The 24,814-nt window shown below is 39.1% G+C and overlaps 1 protein-coding gene across 2 annotated transcripts in view; it reads right to left on the bottom strand.

Annotated features, from left to right (window-relative positions):
* Window positions 1-20,452, bottom strand: part of LOC119771608 (kalirin-like) — a 70,811-nt gene extending 50,359 nt beyond the window's left edge. For both annotated transcript variants that reach the window (XM_038267698.1, XM_038267699.1), the window contains exons 1-9: window positions 19,999-20,452; window positions 3,022-3,096; window positions 2,822-2,936; window positions 1,651-1,843; window positions 1,199-1,422; window positions 801-1,116; window positions 551-673; window positions 286-477; window positions 48-179 (exon numbers count right to left, since the gene is read on the bottom strand). In XM_038267698.1, coding sequence (XP_038123626.1) covers window positions 48-179; window positions 286-477; window positions 551-673; window positions 801-1,116; window positions 1,199-1,422; window positions 1,651-1,843; window positions 2,822-2,936; window positions 3,022-3,096; window positions 19,999-20,053 — 1,425 coding nt within the window. In that variant the 5' untranslated portion in view covers window positions 20,054-20,452. The remainder of the gene's footprint in view (window positions 1-47; window positions 180-285; window positions 478-550; window positions 674-800; window positions 1,117-1,198; window positions 1,423-1,650; window positions 1,844-2,821; window positions 2,937-3,021; window positions 3,097-19,998) is intronic.
* Between the last annotated feature and the right edge of the window lie 4,362 nt (window positions 20,453-24,814).

Genomic DNA, 24,814 nt, shown 5'->3' with positions numbered 1-24,814 from the left:
TTCATGCCGTTACACTGATACATGCGGGAGGATTTCCAATCAAATACCTGCGTGTAGTTGGCGGATATCTCCTCGTTCAGTTCCTGATGCTTTTTAGTTGCCGCCTCCAGCTCCGCTGTTGCCGTCGGTAGGGATCCCTCAGAACACATTTTAACCCACCCCTCCACCCGGAGGAGAAACTGGACACAGAGAGACACTTTTGCAAACACTTGTTTCCCCGTTTCCCAGTTTGTTTATCGTTTTATTTGACCAGCCGGCCATAAAGACATCAGAGCGTAAAGGTACCTGCTCCGCCCCTTGGTGGAAACCGGTTGCCATGGCCAGCATGTTGCTGCGCTCCTCCAGGGTGGTCGTCAGGGACTTCCAGTCATCCTGTAACCGTGACGACACCAAAGCGATCCGCTCTGCGCCGTAGTGACCCGCCTCAGCGAGCCTCGCCGCCACGGTGACCACGCTGTCCACGTTTACGCTGCCGTTCTGCGCCAGGGGACACGGTGTGTTAGAGAAGACAGTCAAGAGGACGGACACCCACAGGGAGGCTCAGACTGACCATGCAGTTGGCGGTGAAGTGCTGGTGTTGCGTTTGTAGGTCAAGAGCGTGCTGGTGGTTTTGCCCGACCTCTGTGACGCTCTGCAGAAACAGCTCTTTACTGTGGGCGATCCACTCTGACATCTGAGACACGGAAGCAGCAGCAATAGAGGCTCGTTAGACAGACGCTCTGGATTTGCATGCAGCAAAGCTTCACTTAACATGAGGATGCAAAACGTTTGCTTCGAGGTTTGCAGGTCACGGCGCTCACCTTAGTGCCGTCCTGCTCAAACAGGTGCAACTGCAGACCCTGGTCTAAGTGCAGCTTTTTGTCGCTCCAAATCTGGAGCAGGTGGGTACGGCCGGTCTGCAGCCGGTCCAGCAGAGAGGAAACCTTTGGGGCCACGCTCTGGAAGTCTGCCCCCCCTGACAGCCAGGTGCCGCCGCCGCCGCCGCCCTCGGTGGATCCATCACCGTGTGAAGGACCCAGGCGCATTCGCTGGAGCAAACTCTTCCCTTCCCTGTCCAGGGCATCTACTGGCGCCGTGGCGATTGTGTTACGGAGGCGATTGTGTTCCTCTAAAAGTCTAAAGAAGAGAAAGCCTTGAATTTGTTGCTCAATTTTTTTCACTGATTGACTCTGAAATATAAAATTCCCAGAATATTTACTTGCGGGCTTCGTCTACGTCCTTAGGCTCTGGTATGCGGCTCAACCCGGCCTCCAGCTGTTCCAGCTGAGCCAGCAGTTGCGTGGCAGCCCCTGAGAACTCCTCCAGGCCCAGACGAAGCTCCGTCCACTCAACATGGTCGTACTCCAACGAGCCACCAAGATCCGCCGTCAGCTGGGAGGGGTCGATGAGCCGGGAAAGACCCTCCACCGACACCAGGCTGGTCTGGGGAAGGAGAGCAATTACTGCTTCTTTACAGGAATCTCTAAGAACATTTCAGGCTATGATGACCTTAACTATGAGGCGGTAGTTCTTGCTGATGTTTCATCTCTCGGTTAAAGTCCTCAACTTTAGATGAGAGTTGAAACATCTTCCGAGAACGAGCAAAGGATGTCTAGTTCACTTTGATACAAAAACTCGTGATTGAAGACGTTAACCAACAGCTGGCCGTACCTCGAAGCTAAACTTGGCGCTGCCCAGGTTAGTCTTGTGTTTCTGCCAGAAGGTGTCTGGTTTGATGAGGAGCGCTGTGTGGATGTTGGAGGAAAACGACTCCTGCAAAGTCCTCAGCACCGGCTTCACGCTGTCCCACTTACTGCCACGCATGTCCACCACCACGGTGAAGCCACGCGCACGCACGTCCTCGCTGATGCACGGACAAAGAAGAACAAACGAAATCTCTTACACATTTTCTTCTTTAAATGGATCTCTAAACTAACGGTAGAGCACCTTTACAAAACAGATATCTGTAGAAATGAAATGAATACCTATTGAGACATTTCGGTAGTAAAGCTTAAAGGAAGTATTCCCCCTCTAGGTAAGTTCTTAATAATTCTTTTTGGAGTCCTCCAAATCCGAGGCCATGGTCTTGAGCCAGAAAAGGGTAGAGTGCCCTCTGTGGGTTGGGGAGGATGTACTGCCCCTAGTGGAGGAGTTTAACTATCTTGGGTTCTTGTTCATGAATGAGGGGAAGATGGAGCGGGAGATCGCTAGGCTGATTGGTGCGGCATCTGCTGTGAAGCGTGCGCTGTACCGGTCTGTTGTGGTTCAGAGAGAGCTGAGCCAAAAAGCAAAGCTCTGGATTTACCGGTGGATCTACGTTCCTACCCTCATCTATGGTCATGAGCTTTGGGTCATGACCGAAAGAACGAGATCCTGGATACAAACAGCTGAAATGAGTTTTCTCCGTAGTGCATCTGGGCTCTCCCTTAGAGACAGGGGGAGGAGCTCAGTCATCCTGGGAGGACTCAGAGTTGAGCTGCTGGTTCTCCACATCGAGAGGAGCCAGTTGAGGTGGCTCGGGCATCTGGTTAGGATGCCTGCTGGACGTCTCCCTGGTGAGGTGTTCCAGGCAAGTCCCACCGAGAGGAGGCCCAGGGGGAGAATCCAGGACACCATGGAGGGACTATGTTTCTCTGCTGGCCTGGGAAACCTTGGGATTCCCCCGGAGGAGCTGGACCAAGTGGCTGTAGAGAGGGATGTCTGGCCTCCCTACTGAAGCTGCTACCCCCGCAACCCGACCCCGGATAAGAGCAATAAGATGGATGGATGGATGGATGGATGGACGGATGGATGGATGGATGGATGGATGGATGGATGGACAATAAAAACTAATGAGCTGTACCTGGGTATGGTTGACAGGTAGGTCACCAGTCGGCTGAGATCTTCCTGTTTTATTCGATCATGATTGGTCCGTGCCGGAAAGGTCAGAATCGGTCCGCCTCGTTTGTCTCGTCCACCTGGAAATCACGTCGAACTTTGACTTTAACTTCTTACAGCAGAACAAATCAGAACAAACCAGTGCTGCTTTTTTTTTTGTCTTACCCGATACAAAGGCCACTTTCTCTCTGAGCACCGTCAGGACATCCACCGCCCGAACAGTCTCTGCTTTACCAGAACCTGAAAGACAAATGTCCGCCTCTTTAGCTTCTGTTTGCTACAGCCAGTATCAGCATCTAATGAAGCGGAGCTTCTGTCCTAAGAAACATCAGATTTAACCCATCATGGTTCCTCGCCAAAGCATTCTAACTTACGGCACACATTGGACTGTATGTTTTACTATAATATGTCACAGAACAACACAAAGAAAAACATAACTTTGTAGAGGAAGTAAAGTTAAATATGGTTTAGACATCAGCGTCCTGAAGACCCAGGATAACAGCAGAGGGTCAGGGTTCTAGATCTTTAAGCATCTCCAAGAGCTCTGTTTAATCTGAACATTGGAGAGAGAATGGACCAACTGCAGACCTACTAGGACACGGTTTGGCTTTATGGATCTAAAATATATGAATGTTCAAGTTTTATCATTACATTATGGAAAATAATGAACTTTATCACAATATGCTAATATTTTGAGAAGGACCTGTATATGGGAGAGAGAAACAAAGACCAGGCTTATCAGCAGATTGGGAGCAGGTGTGGACAGAGGAGCCTAGAAGGGAGTTAGGAGAAGGAGACTGACATAAGAGGGCAAACAAGAAATATCCAAGGACTCAAATATATCCAGAAAACAACACATAATAGGAATTAAACCAATAAAACTAGAAAACAAAGAAAAACATGGATCAAAGTAAAACTGAAAACTCAAACATTAAACAGAACCAAAACTGTGACAAAATGAAACAAATCTAACAGTTTTTTTTTTAAATGTAAGGAGTAGAAAGTAAAAAGTTGTCTAAAGAATAATTACTACAGTTAACTATAGATAGCCAACATTTCTACTTAAAGTCGCAGGGAAACTGCCATTCCAACCATTTTCCCCGAATTCTCCAGAGTGCACGACTTTACACGAGTGAATAAAGTGAATGTGATAGGTCGATTATCAAGGGGGCGGGGTTGTTGTGGCTGAAGGTTCGCAAGCAAGTTTGGTTGTAGCTGGTTTGTGGGAAGCATCTTGCTAACCAGTTAGCAACTTAGTGCTAGCAGGTTCCCAATGGGAAATTCCTGTCAGAGTCTTGGTCTGTTTGTTCCTGTTTTTCCATTTGTTGTCCTCTGCTGCCCTCTTGTGTCCTCCCTTGCTCTGTTTTTCTGTTCTGCCTGCACCTGTTTTCAATTCCCTCGTCAGCTCTCTCTTTGTCTCTGTCCCCTTTAAAAGCCCTCCCTCTTCAGTTCCTGATTGCTGGATCCTCGTCTAACTTCTGTCTGTGTTCCTCGTCTCTCCCTGGCTTCTAGTTTTGGTTTTCCCCTGATGTCTCCTTGGTTCAGGTGCGTTAGTAGTTTTCTGTTGGACTTTGATTCCTGCTCTTGGATCTGAAAACTTCAATAAACCGACTTTAATTCACCTCTGCCAACTGGTCTCTGCATTTGGGTCCTCCATACAAACACCGTCTCATGAAAATTCCATTGGGACCAAGTAGCACTAAATTGGTGACTTAGAAACGACGCTGTCAAGGAACGCTATGGACAGCGGAAACATGCAAGAGGAGGAGAGTTTAGTGTCGGAGGTCGTGGATGAGTCTCCTCCGTCATCCATTTTTTATTTAGAGGAGGAAAGCGGGGACGAAGATGTTGTGGAAGAGGACGCCAGGGCGGCAGAAGCTTGCTTTGGTGTAGAAGGCTTCCAGCCGTACATGTTTGAGCCCTTGCCTCGCAACGCTGCCAGTTCTGTTAGCTCTACGCCTGCCGAAGACACAGACGTCCATCCCCGTGAACACTGGGACGCAACTCAATGGGAAAGGAAAGGATTCTGGTTTCAACCGTTGCGTATATTAGCTGCGACATATGAATCAAGATGCTATGACCGAAAACATTTGATTGACAGATGACCGTTGATATATGATTGGACGAATTTAGGTGTTCAGGCTGACGTAGAACTAACTGGCCTGCAGAAGATAACGGAAAAAAAACATATACATGTTTAAGCCAGAATGATTTGACATTTAAATACGATTCGCCTACGACTTTAAGTAAGGTTAGGAAGTATTTGTACTTTGTTACTTGACGCCTCTGGACGTGGACGACCACCAAGACTGAAGCATCCAAGAAGTTTATGCCTGTAGAGAGGCTGCATAGATCTATGATTCGGGTGAGATACAGTCTAGAAACCAGTTCTTTATTTGGCATTCTGTCCATGAATCTGTCAGTTCGTTTCACACAAACCCTGCAATGGATCATCTGCTCAGAACAAAACCACAGTTTAACTTTCTGGATAAGAGGAAAAACTACATTTCTGTAAAAAATACTTAATATTGCACAGCATCCTAAACTCATCATGAAACACAAAGTTTTGGGGAGGCTTTGCTTCAGCATTGATAGGAAAGAAAAGCTAAAATGGACGTTTAGCAGCTATAGAGACAAAACCCAACAAACCAACAGGTGGAAGTTAAATAAAACTGGTTTTAGAAAGTATTGACTTCCAGTTTTAGCTTTATTAGCTGAATCCATGGAGGAGTTTGAGTTTTAACTGTGACAAAATGGAAGCAAAAAGGGTTGGACAACCTGACACCTGCTGCAACTAAACAATTTATAGCAGCTTTTAGTAATCAGGCTTAAAGTGAACTCAGTGTAGCTGCCAGACGGCCTGAATCAGCAGAAAACTGCTTTGGCTGAACAAATGGAGAGCAGAGTCCAACCTTTAACCATTCTTACAGCCATAAGCTTTTAGAGCATTTCTGGGGGTGCTGAAGCACCCTTAAATTGATGCATGGCCCACCTGAAATAAAATGTATCTGTTGAAAATTTAGCTGCAAAAACATCACCTGCAAAAAATTCACCAACATAAACTGGAAAAAAATCAAACCCTAGATTAGTAATTTATTAAAATAAGTGCATTTGTTCTTGGATTGAGGAGGTAAAAGATACATTTTGCCAATGGAACAAGACAATTTCGATTTAAAATAAAAAAAAACACAATTTAATTGTCTTATTTCAAGTGCATTTTATCAAATTATCTTATTTTAAGAGTAAAAATACTCATTCCATTGGAAAATCATCTCATTTACCTGCTCAAATTAAGGGTAGAGAAGAGAAATTTGTACTTATTTCTAGATTTCTAGAGTACTTAATATAGAACAGTCTAAAAACTATACAGTACTTTGATAAAACTAAAGAAAATGTATATAAAAACTATGGAAGAGCATGAAAAAAATGAAAAAGGTTAACTGATTTTTACAATTTATTTCAGTATAATATGGGAAAAAAGTCTGAATTTTGAGATTAAAGTCAGAATTTTGAGATTAAATTTAGATTTCTGATAATTCTCAGAGTTCATCAGTACGCTTCTGTTCCAATTGATCCAGATTTATTCTGCGTGTTCCCTGGTCTTTGTAATAGCTGTTAGTTTAACTTCTATGTTACATATAGAGATCAATATGTTATAGTGCCCCCTACTGACCACGCACCAACATAATAATATTGTTTTATGGAGTCAATTAGACATTTTAAAAAAATCTGTTTGTTTTATAAGGAAGTTGAAAAATATTTCAGTAAGTTGTAGAAGTGGTGAACCTTATGAAGCACCTTTCCACTGATACAGACTCAGAGCTGCTTTTAAAGCCTCATTAAAGCGTTTTTTTATGGAGTGAAACCAAGGAGAAAGAACGGCTGATGTGTGTTTGTGTGCAGACAGGCCTCCCATATGTGTCAGATCATCCTGCACAGCAGGAGGAAGCTAATCCAGTCCTCACACACCGAGGACATTAAACGCCTCCCATTAGCCGCCCGACAAGCACAGATAACCTCAGAGGGAGAAACCTGCAAACATGGCGGGGAAGTAGGGCGTCTATCCACCTGGGGCGCCGTGTTCCGTCTGTTCCAAGTCCAGACCCGACGGGTCTTTGATCTCTGTCAGAAACTAAAAACCTTCAACAGCAAAAATGACCTTGAGATGCAGGAAGGTTTGAAGTCTGAGTGCAATAAAAAAAGAGGATGTTGTAAAACAAAGAAAAGCTGAAATGCTCTCAAGTCAAAATGCTTTTAGGCTTCAAGTTTCAGCGATTAGCTGCCTGCAGCTCCTGAGATCTGACCTAAATCTGAACCGGTGGATTCCTTTAATGGGAAACCAGTAAATGTTATACTGGGAACCATTTTCCATGTGAAGCAAACTGGGCCAGTTTTCATCTGGTCATCAGGAGCCTGAGTGAAAACACAGCTCGGTTGATCTGCCTGTCTGAGAGCTAGCTGGAAGATTTACTGACAAGAAAGAATGTTTGCATCTAATAAAATATCTTCAGATCTTTTTCTGATAGATCTGCTTTAAAACGTTCATCATTACTGTTGGTTTAATAAGAAGCTGCCATAAACTCCTCTCTACCAGTTAACATGGAATATATGAAGCTACACATGTTAATCCCAAACTAATTTATGTGTCAAGGCAACTTGAGATCAGCTCATTAATGAACAGTGAATATAGTTAACTATGGAAGAGAATTAGGGCCACCGGAAAGAATTAAAAAAGTTAACTGATTTTTTATTTTATTTGAGTTGGAGAAAAAAAAATCAGAATTCTGACTTTTTCACTTGAATTCTGACTTTAATCTCAAAACTCTAATTTCTCAGAATTCCATTTTTTTCCGCAGAATGACTAATTTCTCAGAATTCTTAATAATTTCTTAGAATTCTATTTTTTTCTCGCAGAATTCTGACTTTAATCTCAGAATTCTGTCTAAATTCTCAGAATTATATTTTGTTCTCAGAATTCTGACTTTAATCTCGGAATTCTGACTAATTTCTAAGAATTCTAGTTTTTTTTTTTTTTTAGAATTCTGATTTTAATCTCAAAATGCTGACTAATTTCTTGAAAGTTTAGTTTTTTTTTTCTCTGAATTTTAATTTCTAAAAATTCTGACTTCAATCTTAAAACTCTTACAAATTTTTCAGAATTCCATTTTTTTTCTCAGAATGACTAATTTCTCAGAATTATAGTTTTTTTTTTCTCCGAATTCTGTCTTTACTCTCAGAATTCTGAATAATTTCTTAGAATTCTATTTTTTTCTCGCAGAATTCTGACTTTAATCTCGTAATTCTGACTAATTTCTAAGAATTCTAGTTTTTTTTTTTTTTTTAGAATTCTGACTTTAATCTCAAAATGCTGACTAATTTCTTGAAAGTTTAGTTTTTTTTCTCTGAATTTTAATTTCTAAAAATTCTGACTTCAATCTTAAAACTCTTACAAATTTCTCAGAATTCCATTTTTTTTCTCAGAATGACTAATTTCTCAAAATTCTGTATTTAATCTCAGAATTCTGACTAATTTCTCAGAATTCTGAATAATTTCTTAGAATTCTATTTTTTCTCGCAGAATTCTGACTTTAATCTCAGAATTCTGACTTTAATCTCAGAATGCTGACTAATTTCTTATTTTTTTTTTCTCTGAATTTTAATTTCTAAAAATTCTGACTTCAATCTTAGAATTCTGACTAATTTCTCAGAATTCTAGAAAAAAGGCCAAATTATGAGATTAAAGTCAGACTTCTGATTTTTTCCCCATATTAAAATCAAATGAAATAAAAACCTCAGTAAACTTTTTAAAACATTTTCCAGTGGCATTAACCCTCCTCCATATGTTAACAGAAACATTCCATCGTGAAACCAAGACGCAGCTGTTCTGGATCAAACTGGATTTATTAAATCAAAGACAGATTCACATTAGGCTGCATGTTCCTGCTGTTCAAGTTATTTTCATCCGAACTTAAATCTGTTATAGAAATAGAATAGATCTGCCACTATAGATCAGGCCCATTTTCTCCAATGATCTAGAATTTTCTTCTATATCGATAGGGTATAGATATTATTAAATTACTCAATGAGTTTAATGGGACATTTTTTAGAATTTAGTAACTATTGTTAAATCCTGCCTACATCGCCCCCTAGTGGCTTTAGTTCTCAGATTTACTGTAACTTTGAGGATTTGATTTCAACAATAATATAATAACAAAAATCCTCACAGTTTATTTAATTAAAGCAAATTATTTAAACCCTTAAATCAATAATAGAAAACATACAAATGAAACATTTTACTGAAAATTTGACAGGTTAGTATAAGTTATAATTTTTTTTATGTTTTTTACTATTTTGCTCTTTTTCCAAAACATCTCTAAAGTCTTTCAGGATCTCTGACTCTAAAAATAAAATAAATAAAGTGTCTGTTTGATTGATCAGATATATTAACATGCAAAGTGTGAATATGTGATATTTTAAATGCAGAATTAAACACCCAATCTATTAAGATTATAAATGAATGTAAACTGAAGCGATGAGCCTAATATTTTGTGCAGCTTTAAGTCAAACTATGTTCCAACTGGAGTTCACCACTGGTTCTACTGGTTAGGGGTTTTCTCTAAATTTACTTTGTCACCATTTATTTCCATTTAGCTCTTCTGCTTAAGATGCATTTCCATCCCCTCAGGTTTCTCTTTTCAAGCTTGATCTATTTATGAAGATCTATTAACCGTCTTCCAGCGGTTGCTGGATTTGTCTTGGAGCCTTTAAATCTTTACCTAACAGAAGGCGTCTCTCTTTGTCCCCCCGCTGACTTTTATTTTTACCCAGAGATGAGCAAACAGACACTAAACAGCTTCCTGAAGAGCTTCGTCATAGAGATAGTTCCTGGTAAGAGTTCAGACTTTAAATAATGTTTCTAAATCAGGAATTTCAGAAAATAAACACGAGTGAAAGAGTTCAATGTTAATTCATTAAATTTAAAGAAGGGCATCAATTCATAAAAAAGTTTATTTAAATTCTATAAATCAAAGTTTTCTGCCCAACAGCGATGATGAGCTGCATGGCAGCGTTCTATACTAGTGATGCACCGATGCCATTTTTGGTCCCGATACCCGATAACTGATACCTGGCTGTGTAGTATCAGCCCATACCGATACCATCAGTTTGAAATTGATGTGTTTATATGAAGAACTTTATACTACTTGGATGTAAAATAATCGCCATCATGGCTTCATGTCAAGCTGCTGCCTACCTTTGTGAAGCAGGAAAAAGACTAAAACAAAGTGAATCCAGTAGAACTTTTTATTGCCTACCTGGAATGGGCGACAATATTGAAGAAACTTTTGACTCTAAAATGATATCGGTGCCCTATTGGTTGGTACTCGCCGATACCGATACCATTATAGTGCTGGATCGGGCCCCGCCCCATACTGGTATCGATATTGGTGTCAGGTTTCTGTTTCTGTTATGTTTTTCTTTTGAGTAGTCTTACTTTACTCCTTGTTTTCTAGTGTTTAGTTTTCTTTTCTCCATGTTTTCTAGTCCTAGTTATTTGATTATCATTTTGTTGTTATTTCCAGTCTTCCAGGTTTCTATTTGTTGCTCTCTGCTGCCCTCTTGTGTTCTCCTTCTTCCCTAGCACTTTCCCTCTCTTGCTCTGTGCACACCTGCTCCCAGTTTCCTCATTAGCCCCCTCTTTGTCTCAGTCTCCTTTAAAAGCCCTCTCTCTTCAGTTCCCCTTTGCTGGGTCCTCGTCAAACACCATCTACATGCTCAAACTCCTTCGCTCTGTGCCTTCCTCCTTATGATTGTGATTCCCCTGATGTCTCCATGGTTTCTGGTACGTTTAGACTAGTTTTCATATTTTGGATTTTTGGATTTTTGGACTCCTGGTTTCATGTTTGTTTGGACTTTGTTTTCCTTTTAGATTTTTGGATAACCTGCCTCTGTTTTCTGTTAAGTCATTATTAAATCCACAAGAGATTCACCTCTGCCTCCCTGCCTCTGCTTTTGGGTCAACTAACCATAGCCAAATCGTAACAATTGGTGCAATCTCTCTCTTTCTATATATATATATATATATATATATATATATATATATATATATATATATATATATATAAATATATAAAACTTGCCAAAATGCTTTGTTATCTTTACCGTCCACAGGCTACAGCCGTGTCCCGAATTCGTCGTTTTTCAGCCACTTTTGTTGGAATTTGCATTTTCGCATTCTCTAGCTTTTTCTCTGCCTCGAGCTTCTATTCCGGAGCGTTCTGGAAGCAGTTCCACGAAAACACGCCGAACCCGTAATATCTGATATAATATACTATATCTGACAAAATGCTTTTAATAAACGTTTTTTTTTTAAATAAAGCATTTTAAATGCCAACCATCATCACATTTAATAAATTTTAATGCCTGAATTTAAGAAAATAATAATTTAATGACCTTTAATGATTTTTTAACGATTAAAATGTCCATAAATATGCATCCAATTCAATGCAGATTTGAGTCAAATAGTTAAAAAAATCATTTCACACACAAAAGGGGGCTAAAAAAAATAAAATGATGTGTCCCTTTTGTTTTTCACCTAATCATATTGTTTCTGAAAACCAACCAAGCGGCATCACTTGACTTCCTCTGCATCCAAGCTGAGAGTTAAACTCATCAGGCTCCAACGGAGCGATTACAGATCATTGACAGCAAATAGACGTGGAACCATTTTTAGATTCTCGTCCCTTTGACATATTTCATAGATGCAGCTTCAAAGGCAGGAAAATTGGACGATTTTATTTTTCACAAGGGAGTAAATTGAACCATGATGGGTTTCGATCTGCTCTAAAAAATAAATAAATAAGCAAACAGCTTGTAAGCCCATTTCTCAGTCACCTTTCACCTTTTATCGATTCCTCTGCTAATAAATTTATATTTCTATGCAGCTTTTCTCCATAATTCGCTCTAGTTTGTTTGGGATCAGATAATTATACATAAAAATCTTGGTAAAAGCAGCAATAATTTGCCTAAAGAGTCTTTATTTCTGTGATAAATGTTGGATAGAAGCTCAGAAAGGAGCACTTCTCCATCCCGGCTGCTAAAGTTAAACTTCTCACCATCCCTCATTTGCTCTGCGAATTAGCAGAAAGAAAAAAAGAAAAAGATGAACGCCTTCCTGATGCACTGATCCCACAGACGTGTTAATATAGAGCAGAAGCTAGCAGTCTGCAGCCCCTAATGACAGAGCGCTGGGTGTTGGTAATCTGCTGGTGTGCAAACATGACTTAGGCCAGCATGTTTCCGCCGCTCCAAACTGTCAGGAAGCGGATTGATTCCTAATCAGCTGCCAATCAGACCGGCTGCATGTTTAGGAAGGGATTTCCATTCACATCCACCGCTAACTCTCCCTCCCTGTGAGTCCAAGCATACCCTAAAATAGAAGCAGATGAAAAAAAGCCTTTGGAGAAACTTGCTGTCAGCCTGTCAGGGCTCATCAAAACTGATTACGCAACCAAAACTAATGAATACATCCCAACACAATGTCCTCAGTCTCTGAAATGTCAGCCTGGAGGCTCTGAAGACTCACTCTGCCTCTGAGAGGCCGGGAACCGAGCGGAGCCGCGGGGGCCACATCCTCAGTGACCTCAGACACATCTCTGGCATTTCTCTGCTGCCATTTGGATCATAATTACTATCAGGCATTTCCACAGACACCCTGGACACGCATGTTTGGATTCAGTAATGCAATCTATCAGATTAACTACAGGCCGTCCACACGGAGGGTTGCTGATATTGGTTAAAATCGTGGAAAAAAGAAGCAGGAGAAACAAGATGGTTCAACTCCCCAAACATCCTACTGTCTTCATAGGAATAAACACAAGAATAACCCGGAAATATGTTATTAACTGTGGAACAGAATTAGGCCCACTGAAAAAAATAAAAAAGTTAACTGATTTGTAAATTTATTTTAGTGTAATATGAGAAAAAAAATGTAATTCTGACTTTTATCTCAGAATTCTGACATTTTTGGAAAAATGACGGAATTGGCCGACTTTTTCCGTCCCTGATTGCCCCTTGTGATGCTATTTCATTATAGCCTCCTGAGACCTTCCTTATCTCGCGAGCTTTCAAGGTTTCACTCGCTAATCAGTCTGGAGACTCTCCGTTGAAGAAAAATTGGAGCCGTTCACCAAACGAACGTCCAATCAGCGTTGGCTTTGAGGCGGGTTGAGGTGTGACGCAACGAGAAGCGCGACAGTTCAGTCTAAAGAACATGGCGGCTTCAGCCGATGAAACTAGCGTTAGCGTGGCTATCGAGCAAGTTTTATGGGAATTACAGAGTATTTCTTCACTGAAAGAAGAGCAAAACACTGCTCTGGAGGCTTTTCTCAGAGGAAAAGATGTTTTTGCTCTTCTCCCGACTGGTTTCGGCAAGAGTTTGATCTATCAATTGGCTCCTCTTCGTCGTCGCTCTGTTAGTACGTCATATGCTTCGTTGATCTGATTGGTTTATTTGGCCCGTCTATCACCAACATAGGCCAATCAGCTAACCAGAATTTTCGCCCCTTCCCAAAATTACTTCTACGTAAGGTTTCCAGATGGATATGCGGAGCAAATCCATCTGGCGGAGTCAGGTTAATTCCATTAATGGAGGAGCAGAAGGTGATTAAAACAAGACAGCTTGTTTAGTCAGAATTCAGAGAAAAAGTCAGAATTCTGAGATTAAAGTCAGAATTCTCACTTTTTTCGCATATTAAACTGAAATAATATTTAAAAAATCAGTTAACTTGTTTTTATTTTTTCAGTGGCCCTAATCCTCTTCAGTAATTAACATTATATCACTTCACAATAAAAGATTTTGCTTTTCTGAAGAGAAAATTACTTTTTATCCATAAATGCTTTTGGCTTTTAAACAATGACTCCCACCAAATGTCAGATTAAAAGTTCCATAAATATACTTATATTTAATAGGGCTACCTATTATTGTCATTTTTTTATTTTCAAAGTCTGTTAGTTGCTCCAAAGTAAAAGCATTCTACTTAAATGTAATTCAAAGTTCTTTAGAAATAAAAATAAAAATATTTTATTTAAAACAATAAAAGGCAGTATTGTATTTCAAAATAAAATACCCTTGTTTTAGCTTTAGCTAATTTATTTTAATTTATTTCACTTAAAAAGTTCAGGCTTGATTCCTCTTAATAATTCAGATAATAAATGGACTGAATTTATAGAGCTTTCCCAGTCTGACCACTTAGTGCTTCACGCTGTTGCCACGTTGACCCAGACACCAACTGAAACATGGACATTTATTCACCAATACGCAAATCGATAGGCACCATGGCGTTAAGTGCCTTGCCCAGAGGCACACTGGCATGTGACAGAACAGCTGGAATTCAACCTATAACTTTCAGCTTCTCTTTCCACTGAGCCACATTAATCTGAGTTACAGTAGATCTAATCCCAGTAGATCTAATCCCCTCATTTTCAGTTTTTATTTCTGCTTGCTGCACATTTAACATCCGATCTTTTATTATGAAAGTCTGTCATTCTTTTCAAACTACCCTAAATGAATTTCGTGTTTATTCAATCAAAGCTTCCTGGATGTTTTCAAAGCAGTTTTCATGCAACTAATTAAATCTTCTGCTGTGCTTCAACATTTACATGTCCTAATGGCATTTCAAAATAAAAGCCACTCAGCTGCTAATCGACCAAATCCATCAGGGCCCAGAGAAATAATAAAACCATTTCACTTTTGCCTTAAGATTTTCCATTACCTCCCAGTTTAGATTTCCACCTCATGAACAAACGACTAACTTACTGCCATGAACTCCCCTCTAGGAGCCGTTGGATCTTAGAGCCCGCTGTACATCCGTAATGTTCTACCCTTCGGTTATCATCCATAAACTCCCTCAGCTGTTTGCGTTTTTTACAGCCAATTTAAAGCCTGTTTGTAGGCAGTGACGGCACATTTAACTGAAGCAGCGTCTGAAGGAGCTTCTCCGCCTCGGGGAGCGTCGGGTTGTTACCGACTGCGGCTGTCGGCTTCAGACACTGATTTGGAGTTTGATCAGTAAAGACGGCTGAAGTAGCTCAGAGACTTGTGGATGGACAGCAGTGACATTTGTTCAGCTTGGCTCCACCATTTAGACTGTTTATATAAGCTCTGCTGTTATAATCAGAGAGCCTGGGAGCTCCATGATGACGACACTTTGATTAAATATGGAATCATTCTGTGGGAAAAAGGTGGATTCTATGGCTCAATATTCCAAGGATTCTTCATTCAGGATGTTGGTGTCTCTGATTAGATCAGTCTTAGTGTTTCCAACATCAAATATTGTTGGTGTGGAGTAAAAAATGTTGAGGTATGTCTGTTCTTAGCCTCACAGGCTCCAAACGAAGGTCATGAGATGTTTAGAGAAGATCCGTCTATACATTAACCTAACAGGGAACAGCCTTCATGAACTCAAGTTGTTTTTCCTCCAAATGTTCAAGTGGGAGAAAGTTCTTTAAGCATTGGGTGGGTTGGTTCCCCTGGGGGTAGGGCTGCAACAACGAATCGATAAAATCGATCAAAATCGACTTTTAAAAGCGTTGGCAACGAATTTCATCATCGATTAGTTGTGTCGCACGAATAATGCGTCATCCGCCGCCGTCGTCATTGCCGTGGGGCGCCTCCCCCATCCCAACCCCGCTCCTGCAGGAGTCCCTCTCAGCGCTGCAGTCAGAGCCGCAGGATGTTTACCCTCAGCGTCCAGACTGCAAATGAAGCGCGCATGCGCCGGGATTGACGGCGCAAATTGATCACAATAATTAAAACAGCCTGCGCTTTGTGAAGGGAAAAAAGTCGTAACATGCAACTTTTGTAAAAACAAATTAACATGGCACGGAAGCACCGCTGTGATGATGCAGCACCTGAAAAGGAAACACGTTGGAGCCTTTGATGGCAGTGAAGAGAGCTGATCAGCAGGGTGAGCGGCCATGTTTGTTTGGTTTTAAAGTGGGGAAACGTAACGTTAGTTTCTCAGGTAGCTCATCTGATGCTTTCCTTACTGTGTTAGTAGGTTACAGACAGTGATAAGGTTGGCTACTTATTTTACTTTTAATTTCATTTGAATTAGCTTAAGCAGCGTTTATATTTTCTTTATAAATAAATTAACTTGCAAATTATGAGGGCAAGGCTTTTAAAGTTTATATCTTCTGGCAAAGATAAAGTAAAGAAGATCCTGCAATTTATGGAAGTAAAGCAGAATAAAATCCAGCAAGATCAGTAATATGTCAATTAATTATCTGCCACATTCCCATGTAAATATCTGTCTTTGGAGGATGGGTTTTTTAGCACCCCTAGTTCTCTCATTTTTATTCCAAATACAATTTATAATTTGAATCACAGGGCTATTTTTATCTCTATGGTTCAGTTTTTTCTCAAGTAGCAACTTTAACTGCTATACTTTCCTATCTTAAAAGGCAGAACTCTTCTAGTCTAAAAAAACCTCATTTGTTGAAATGGGGGGACCTATTGTTTGAACCCCTTAGGGGCTTTAAAAACAAAAATGTCTTTTTTTGCACTTTATGAAACAAAGTAGCCTATATTTTGTGGATGTACAGCTACATTTCTCATGTAAGTTTGCGTAGTTTCAACTCAAACATTTATTTTTCATATTGCACCAGTACAGTTAATGAGCAACCTGTACTTGTGTGCTTGTTTGTTCTGTTTAAAATGTTTATTTTGGAATAAAGAGGTTAATATAAAAAATATTTTTTGTCCAATTCATCGATTAATCGAAAAAATAATCGGCCGATTCATCGATTTTTAAAATAATCGTTAGTTGCAGCCCTACCTGGGGGAAGTGTGTGTGTTGGGATTTTTGTAAAGTATAAATGTTTGTAGGGAGGTTGCTTCAGTCAGAGTTCTATCTCTCCGTCTGAGGATGTTAAATAGATTTGAACCTTTTTTCTTGCCAGAAATGCCTCCACCTCAGCATTGGTATTGGTTGGAAATGGTAAACCAGTGTGTAATCTGAAAAAGTCTCAGCTTTATGATGGATTTTCTTCAATCCCCTCGAACCCAAACCTTACATACTGAAAAAGATGTCCTCAGTAACGATTTAAATCCATCCCTCCAGACATGTTGCCTATCAGTGACGTTCCTCTGTGCTGCTGGAACCACCAACAAGGTTCAACCATCTAGAAACACACTGCCAGACTGTTGAGGTGGTCCTCCTTGTTTTTTTATCCTATCTGCATTGGGTTATGCACCAGTCCCGCAGCATGATGCTTCCGCCACCGTGCTTGGCAGCTGGCAGCGTGTTGTTAGGTATCAAAGTCTCGCTTTGAATTGTCTGGTTGGGAAGAAAACAGCTTTAGGTTTTCCTCCAACGACAATAAAACTTTTCTCCATGAGACATTGGGCTGAGGTGAGGTTTGATTTCAATTCTATTCAGTTTATTTCTATAGCACCAATTCACATCATGTCATCTCAGGTCACTTTATAGTTCATCAGATCATTGTGACAGTGGAGAGGAAAAACTCCCTTTGAACAGGAAGAAACCTCCAGCAGAACCAGGCTCAGTGTGAGCGGCCATCTGCTGAGGCCCACTGGGGTTCAAGGAGACAGAAGCAGACATAGAAAAAGAAGCATAGATACAAAAGGCAACTGTCAACCAGCTCCACAGGCGGCCCCGTCCAGGAAACACACAGCCAGGCAGACGAGCTCCGAGCCAGCTCCCATGTCAGAGGATGAAGAGAGCACATCCAGTTAGTCACAGTCAGAGAAACAGGACTACACTGGAAAACAGTTCATATGAGGAATCAGGTTCAATACTAGGATCCAGCTGAATATTCCAACAGGAAAACAAACCCGGAAACCAGTTCTAACTGGTTCTTGGATGTTAAAACGTAGGGAGGATGCTTTAGAGTCAAACCAGAGGCAGGAAACCGTCTAACTTTAAGGAACTCTCCTAATTCTGCCAAGAAGCATCATCAAAGTATAATTTTTGTCATAATTAGCAGAAATACACTATCTAAAAAAAACAAAATGAACTTCAAACGTTAAAATTAGAATGAAAAAACTGAAAAATGTTTGTTTTAATATTTTCTGACCAATTACTTCCTGCTTTTTTTCTTTTATTGTGAAAATAATCAACAGCTTTTTACTGACTTTGATTCTTCCATTGTTCTGTTTCCTCATTAATACCTGAAAACAAAAAAACTTTCTAAATATGTTTTGATTTTATTTTCCTCTCAATCTACTGACCTGGAATCCAAAATAGTTTTTTTCCCCTTTATTTTGTTTTACATGAATAATCTCCGAGTGAAAAACAATAACTCATAAAGAGGGAAACAGAAAGACTGTCTGCTTTAATCAGCTGATAATGAGTCCTCTGACGCCTCATTAATTAGACGCCACCGGTCCCTTCCGCCCTGATGTAAAACATGGCTGCTTCTCTAATCAATACAACCATTCGCCCAAATGTTTTTGACATTTTTGAATTTATACAAAGAAACGGAGTTAATTAGAGACCCGACCTCCATCCTAGAGCTCAACCTGACTGGATTACAGTCATTTTATTCACATTTCATCGAGTCACAAACAAACATCAACGTCTTTAATTCAGGTGTTCTATCATAAACCAACCTGGTAAATATTGGATCTCTCCATTAATCTCGACATGAACTCTGACCTCCCTCTCTCTCTCTGCAGAAGTTAGAAAAATCCCCGCAGCATGATGTCACCACCACCGTGTTACAGCTTATATGGTAAGAATCCTGGACTAATGGTTCGGTTCATCCTTTTAATTAGTAAAGTGAGTTAAAACCAAACATCATTTGGCTTCAAATTCACAATGATTCATTATTTTGTGTTGGTTTAGTTCTTGAAATCCATAGAAAATAGCCTAAAGTGGTAAAGAATGCGATGTGCAGGAGGGCGGTTTACCATTAGGCAATACTAGGCAGTCGCCTAGGGGCCCAAGTTCCTGGAGGCCCCTTCAACTCTGTCTAATACAACTATTCCTTATTATGGATCAGTCCCTCCCCCCTTCAGTGTCCACCATATTGGATCAGTCCATTTGCTGCACATGTTCAGAAAGGTCCAAACAGACAGCAGCAAACCATTTGAAAACAAACCATGCAAAGAGCAGTGTTGCCAACTTAGCGCTTTAGTCGCTATATTTAGCCACTTTTCAGACCCCTCTAGCACTTTGATTTCTAAAAAGCTCCTAGCGCCAAATCTAGAGACTTTTTTCTGCTACTGGAGACTTTGGAGACAACATCTAAAAGCAGCGAACTCTGCTCTCCAGAGCGAGTAGATTGGTAACCCCGCCTCCTGCTCTCCTCTATCTTGTCTGCTGTCATGATTCATGCAGCTATTATTTCATCCAAATGAAAAATGGAGAACAGATAAGCAGATCATGGCTTGTCTACAGTGAAAAGAAGGACTGGGTTATTTACTTTGGCCTGTCCCATTCAGAGGGGCCCCTGCCTGTCTTTGCCTAGGGCCTTAAATTTCTTAAATCTGCCCCTGGCAATGTGAGGTTGACTGTACATCTATACTTCTTCTAGCAGCAAAGAACAGTCTGTACGTTGCATAGATACCTGTAAGGTGTGCACACCGCCCTACAGTCATTATGGGGGGGTAAATCTGCACAGATGCATGGATAGCAGAGGCGATAAACGCTTCCTGTAGTCGGTCCTTTATTTATTAAATAATTCAATAGAAATCAGTCTGATTTGTCCTGTTTTCTGGGTTTGATCCTGATATAAATCTAGATTATAATGGACTGATCCACTGTGACAGCTGATCAGGACCCCCCCAGGACCCCTAAAGGGGGGTTCTGGGGGGGGGGCTGCAAGTTCTGCCTTTACAAAAAAAAAAAGAAATGAATACACATCACATTACATCACACACATGCTCAGAGAGCCAGTGGGGCCTTCCCACAATCCTCCTTGATCGGACCCTCCACCCCCAATACACACTCACTCACGCGTGGATGTGCACATGCACGCGCCTCAGTGGTGCTGAAGGGACACACACACTCACACACACACACACACACACACACACAGAGTCCATGAATGGGCGGATGTTGGAGCATCATGGCGACACTCTCGCATGCACGCGCCCATACGCACGCGCTCACACCCCACCTGCGGTCGCCAGGCCGTCCTGGCCCGCTTCTCCTCCTCCTTCTGCTGGATTCATCCTCCTCCTCCTCCTGCTCCTCCTCTCTCCTCCGTTATGTTCCGTCGGTCGCTCCGCTCCTCTCGCCTCCTCCCTGCCTACCCCTCCATCCCCGCAGCCTCACATCAGATCGGGTCGGTACCAGCAGCGGGCTCCGGTGCGCGGCTCGGAAGCGTTCCTCTCCTCCCGGTACCGATCAGGCCGTCAGTGCTCCTCCTGCTCCGCCTGCTCCTCCTGCTGCTCTTACGTTACCGTGATCCCGCGCAGCATCGCATCACATCACGTCACCGTCAGTGGGAGCGTTCCTGGTGCCGTTCCTGGTACCGTGGAGCCCGGGCAGGCAGGCAGGCAGGCCGGGTCTCCCCTCTCGGTGTCTCCTGCGGCCGCTCGGTGCGCTCCAGCACGCAGGCGCATTGGAGGTGGAGAGGCGCTGCAGCATCTGCTGCGCACCGACACACACACACACACACACACACACACACACACACACACACACACACCACCTGCAGCCGTTACTACACGTTACCAGCGTTACTATCAACATAGGGAGCCTTTATAGGAGCTTTGAGGCTCATTTTTAGTTCATTGCTCAGCAGGATGTGTCAGTTTATTTCCTGTTTTATTGTAAATAAGTTACTTTAAGCAGAGAAATAAACTATAATCAAACATATGAGGTTAATGTGACACAAACAAGGTGCTGAGATCCGAACTGAAGGATGGAAACAGCAGAGAAAGCTTTAGGAGAGCAGAGAGGCTGCTGCCTAATGCGCTCTGCTGCAGCTGCACTGCCATCTACTGGATAAAGATGGAAACAACAGGCAGATATTTGACTGTTCGAGGCGCTCTATAGAGGATTAGACCCATAGGGAAGAGATGAGGGCCGAATTTTGATTTTTTTTTCCTCAGAATTTAGATTTTTTTTCCTCAAAATTCTGTCTTTTTTCCTCAGAATTCTGACTTTTTTTCTTAGAATTCTGACATTTTTTCTTACAGTTCTGACTTTTTTTCTTAAAATTCTAATTTTTTTCCCTCAGAATTCTGATTTTTTTTTTCTTAGAATTCTGACTTTTTTTTTCCTTACAGTTCTGACTTTTTTTCTTAAAATTCTGTTTTTGTTTTCCTCAGAATTTTGATTTTTTTTTCCTCAGAATTCTGACTTTTTTTCTTAGAATTCTGACTTTTCTTTCTTAGAATTCTGACTTTTTCCTCAAAATTCTGTCTTTTTTCCTCAGAATTCTGACTTTTTTTCTTAGAATTCTGACTTTTTTTCTTACAGTTCTGACTTTTTTTCTTAAAATTCTGATTTTTTCCCTCAGAATTCTGATTTTTTTTTCTTAAAATTCTGACTTTTTTTTCTTACAGTTCCGACTTTTTTTCTTAAAATTCTGATTTTTTTTTTTCCTCAGAATTTTGATTTTTTCCCCCTCGGAATTCTGACTTTTTTCCTCAGAATTCTGACTTTTTTTCTTAGAATTCTGACATTTTTTCTTACAGTTCTGACTTTTTTTCTTAAAATTCTAATTTTTTTCCCTCAGAATTCTGATTTTTTTTTTCTTAGAATTCTGACTTTTTTTTTCCTTACAGTTCTGACTTTTTTTCTTAAAATTCTGTTTTTGTTTTCCTCAGAATTTTGATTTTTTTTTCCTCAGAATTCTGACTTTTTTTCTTAGAATTCTGACTTTTCTTTCTTAGAATTCTGACTTTTTCCTCAAAATTCTGTCTTTTTTCCTCAGAATTCTGACTTTTTTTCTTAGAATTCTGACTTTTTTTCTTACAGTTCTGACTTTTTTTCTTAAAATTCTGATTTTTTCCCTCAGAATTCTGATTTTTTTTTCTTAAAATTCTGACTTTTTTTTCTTACAGTTCCGACTTTTTTTCTTAAAATTCTGATTTTTTTTTTTCCTCAGAATTTTGATTTTTTTCCCCTCGGAATTCTGACTTTTTTTCCTCAAAATTCTGACTTTTTTCCCAAAATTCTGACTTTTTTTCTTAGAATTCTGACTTTTCTTTCTTAGCATTCTGACTTTTTTTCTTGGAATTCTGACTTTTTTTTTCTTACAGTTCTGACTTTTTTTCTTAAAATTCTGATTTTTTTTCCCTCAGAATTTTGATTTTTTTTTCCCCTCGGAATTCTGACTTTTTTTCCTCAAAATTCTGACTTTTTTCCCAAAATTCTGACTTTTTTTCTTAGAATTCTGACTTTTCTTTCTTAGCATTCTGACTTTTTCCTCAAAATTCTGTCTTTTTTCCCAAAATTCTGACTTTTTTTCTTAGAATTCTGACTTTTCTTTCTTAGCATTCTGACTTTTTCCTCAAAAATTCTGTCTTTTTTCCCAAAATTCTGACTTTTTTTCTTAGAATTCTGACTTTTTTTTCTTAGAATTCTGACTTTTTTTCTTAGAATTCTGACTTTTTTTTTTTCTCAGAATTTTGATTTTTTTTTCCTCAGAATTTTGATTTTTTTTTTCCTCAAAATTCTGTCTTTTTTCCTCAGAATTCTGACTTTTTTTCTTAGAATTCTGACATTTTTTCTTACAGTTCTGACTTTTTTTTCTTAAAATTCTGATTTTGTTTTCCTCAGAATTTTAATTTTTTTTTTTCTCAGAATTCTGACTTTTTTTCTTAGAATTCTGACTTTTCTTTCTTAGAATTCTGACTTTTTCCTCAAAATTCTGTCTTTTTTTCTTAGAATTCTGACTTTTTTTCTTACAGTTCTGACTTTTTTTCTTAAAATTCTGATTTTTTCCCTCAGAATTCTGATTTTTTTTTCTTAAAATTCTGACTTTTTTTTCTTACAGTTCCGACTTTTTTTCTTAAAATTCTGATTTTTTTTCCCTCAGAATTTTGATTTTTTTTTTCTTAGAATTCTGACTTTTTTTTTCTTACAGTTCTGACTTTTTTTCTTAAAATTCTGATTTTTTTTTTTCCTCAGAATTTTGATTTTTTTCCCCTCGGAATTCTGACTTTTTTTCCTCAAAATTCTGACTTTTTTCCCAAAATTCTGACTTTTTTTCTTAGAATTCTGACTTTTCTTTCTTAGCATTCTGACTTTTTTTCCTCAAAATTCTAACTTTTTTCCCAAAATTCTGACTTTTTTTCTTAGAATTCTGACTTTTCTTTCTTAGCATTCTGACTTTTTCCTCAAAATTCTGTCTTTTTTCCCAAAATTCTGACTTTTTTTCTTAGAATTCTGACTTTTTTTTCTTAGAATTCTGACTTTTTTTCTTAGAATTCTGACTTTTTTTTTTTCTCAGAATTTTGATTTTTTTTTCCTCAGAATTTTGATTTTTTTTTTCCTCAAAATTCTGTCTTTTTTCCTCAGAATTCTGACTTTTTTTCTTAGAATTCTGACATTTTTTCTTACAGTTCTGACTTTTTTTCTTAAAATTCTGATTTTTTTTCCCTCAGAATTTTGATTTTTTTTTCCCCTCGGAATTCTGACTTTTTTTCCTCAAAATTCTGACTTTTTTTCTTAGAATTCTGACTTTTTTTTCTTAGAATTCTGACTTTTTTTTTCTTACAGTTCTGACTTTTTTTCTTAAAATTCTGTTTTTGTTTTCCTCAGAATTTTGATTTTTTTTCCTCAGAATTCTGACTTTTTTTCTTAGAATTCTGACTTTTCTTTCTTAGAATTCTGACTTTTTCCTCAAAATTCTGTCTTTTTTCCTCAGAATTCTGACTTTTTTTCTTAGAATTCTGACTTTTTTTCTTACAGTTCTGACTTTTTTTCTTAAAATTCTGATTTTTTCCCTCAGAATTCTGATTTTTTTTTCTTAAAATTCTGACTTTTTTTTCTTACAGTTCCGACTTTTTTTCTTAAAATTCTGATTTTTTTTTTTCCTCAGAATTTTGATTTTTTTCCCCTCGGAATTCTGACTTTTTTTCCTCAAAATTCTAACTTTTTTCCCAAAATTCTGACTTTTTTTCTTAGAATTCTGACTTTTCTTTCTTAGCATTCTGACTTTTTCCTCAAAATTCTGTCTTTTTTCCCAAAATTCTGACTTTTTTTCTTAGAATTCTGAGTTTTCTTTCTTAGCATTCTGACTTTTTTTCTTGGAATTCTGACTTTTTTTTTCTTACAGTTCTGACTTTTTTTCTTAAAATTCTGATTTTTTTTCCCTCAGAATTTTGATTTTTTTTCCCCCTCGGAATTCTGACTTTTTTTCCTCAAAATTCTGACTTTTTTCCCAAAATTCTGACTTTTTTTCTTAGAATTCTGACTTTTCTTTCTTAGCATTCTGACTTTTTCCTCAAAATTCTGTCTTTTTTCCCAAAATTCTGACTTTTTTTCTTAGAATTCTGACTTTTCTTTCTTAGCATTCTGACTTTTTCCTCAAAATTCTGTCTTTTTTCCCAAAATTCTGACTTTTTTTCTTAGAATTCTGACTTTTTTTTTCCTTACAGTTCTGACTTTTTTTTCTTAAAATTCTGTTTTTGTTTTCCTCAGAATTTTGATTTTTTTTTCCTCAGAATTCTGACTTTTTTTCTTAGAATTCTGACTTTTTTTCTTGGAATTCTGACTTTTTTTTTCTTACAGTTCCGACTTTTTTTCTTAAAATTCTGATTTTTTTTTCCCTCAGAATTCTGACTTTTTTTCTTAGAATTCTGACTTTTTTTCTTGGAATTCTGACTTTTTTTTTCTTACAGTTCCGACTTTTTTTCTTAAAATTCTGATTTTTTTTTTCCTCAGAATTTTGATTTTTTTCCCCCTCGGAATTCTGACTTTTTTTCCTCAGAATTCTGACTTTTTTTCTTAGAATTCTGACATTTTTTCTTACAGTT

The sequence above is a fragment of the Cyprinodon tularosa genome, unplaced genomic scaffold (genome assembly GCF_016077235.1).
Source record: "Cyprinodon tularosa strain WSP-4 unplaced genomic scaffold, ASM1607723v1 ctg681, whole genome shotgun sequence".
NCBI classification, from domain to species: Eukaryota; Metazoa; Chordata; class Actinopteri; order Cyprinodontiformes; family Cyprinodontidae; genus Cyprinodon; species Cyprinodon tularosa.
The sequence above is the reverse complement of the archived record's forward strand: the minus strand, read 5'-3'. Positions and strand labels throughout refer to the sequence as shown.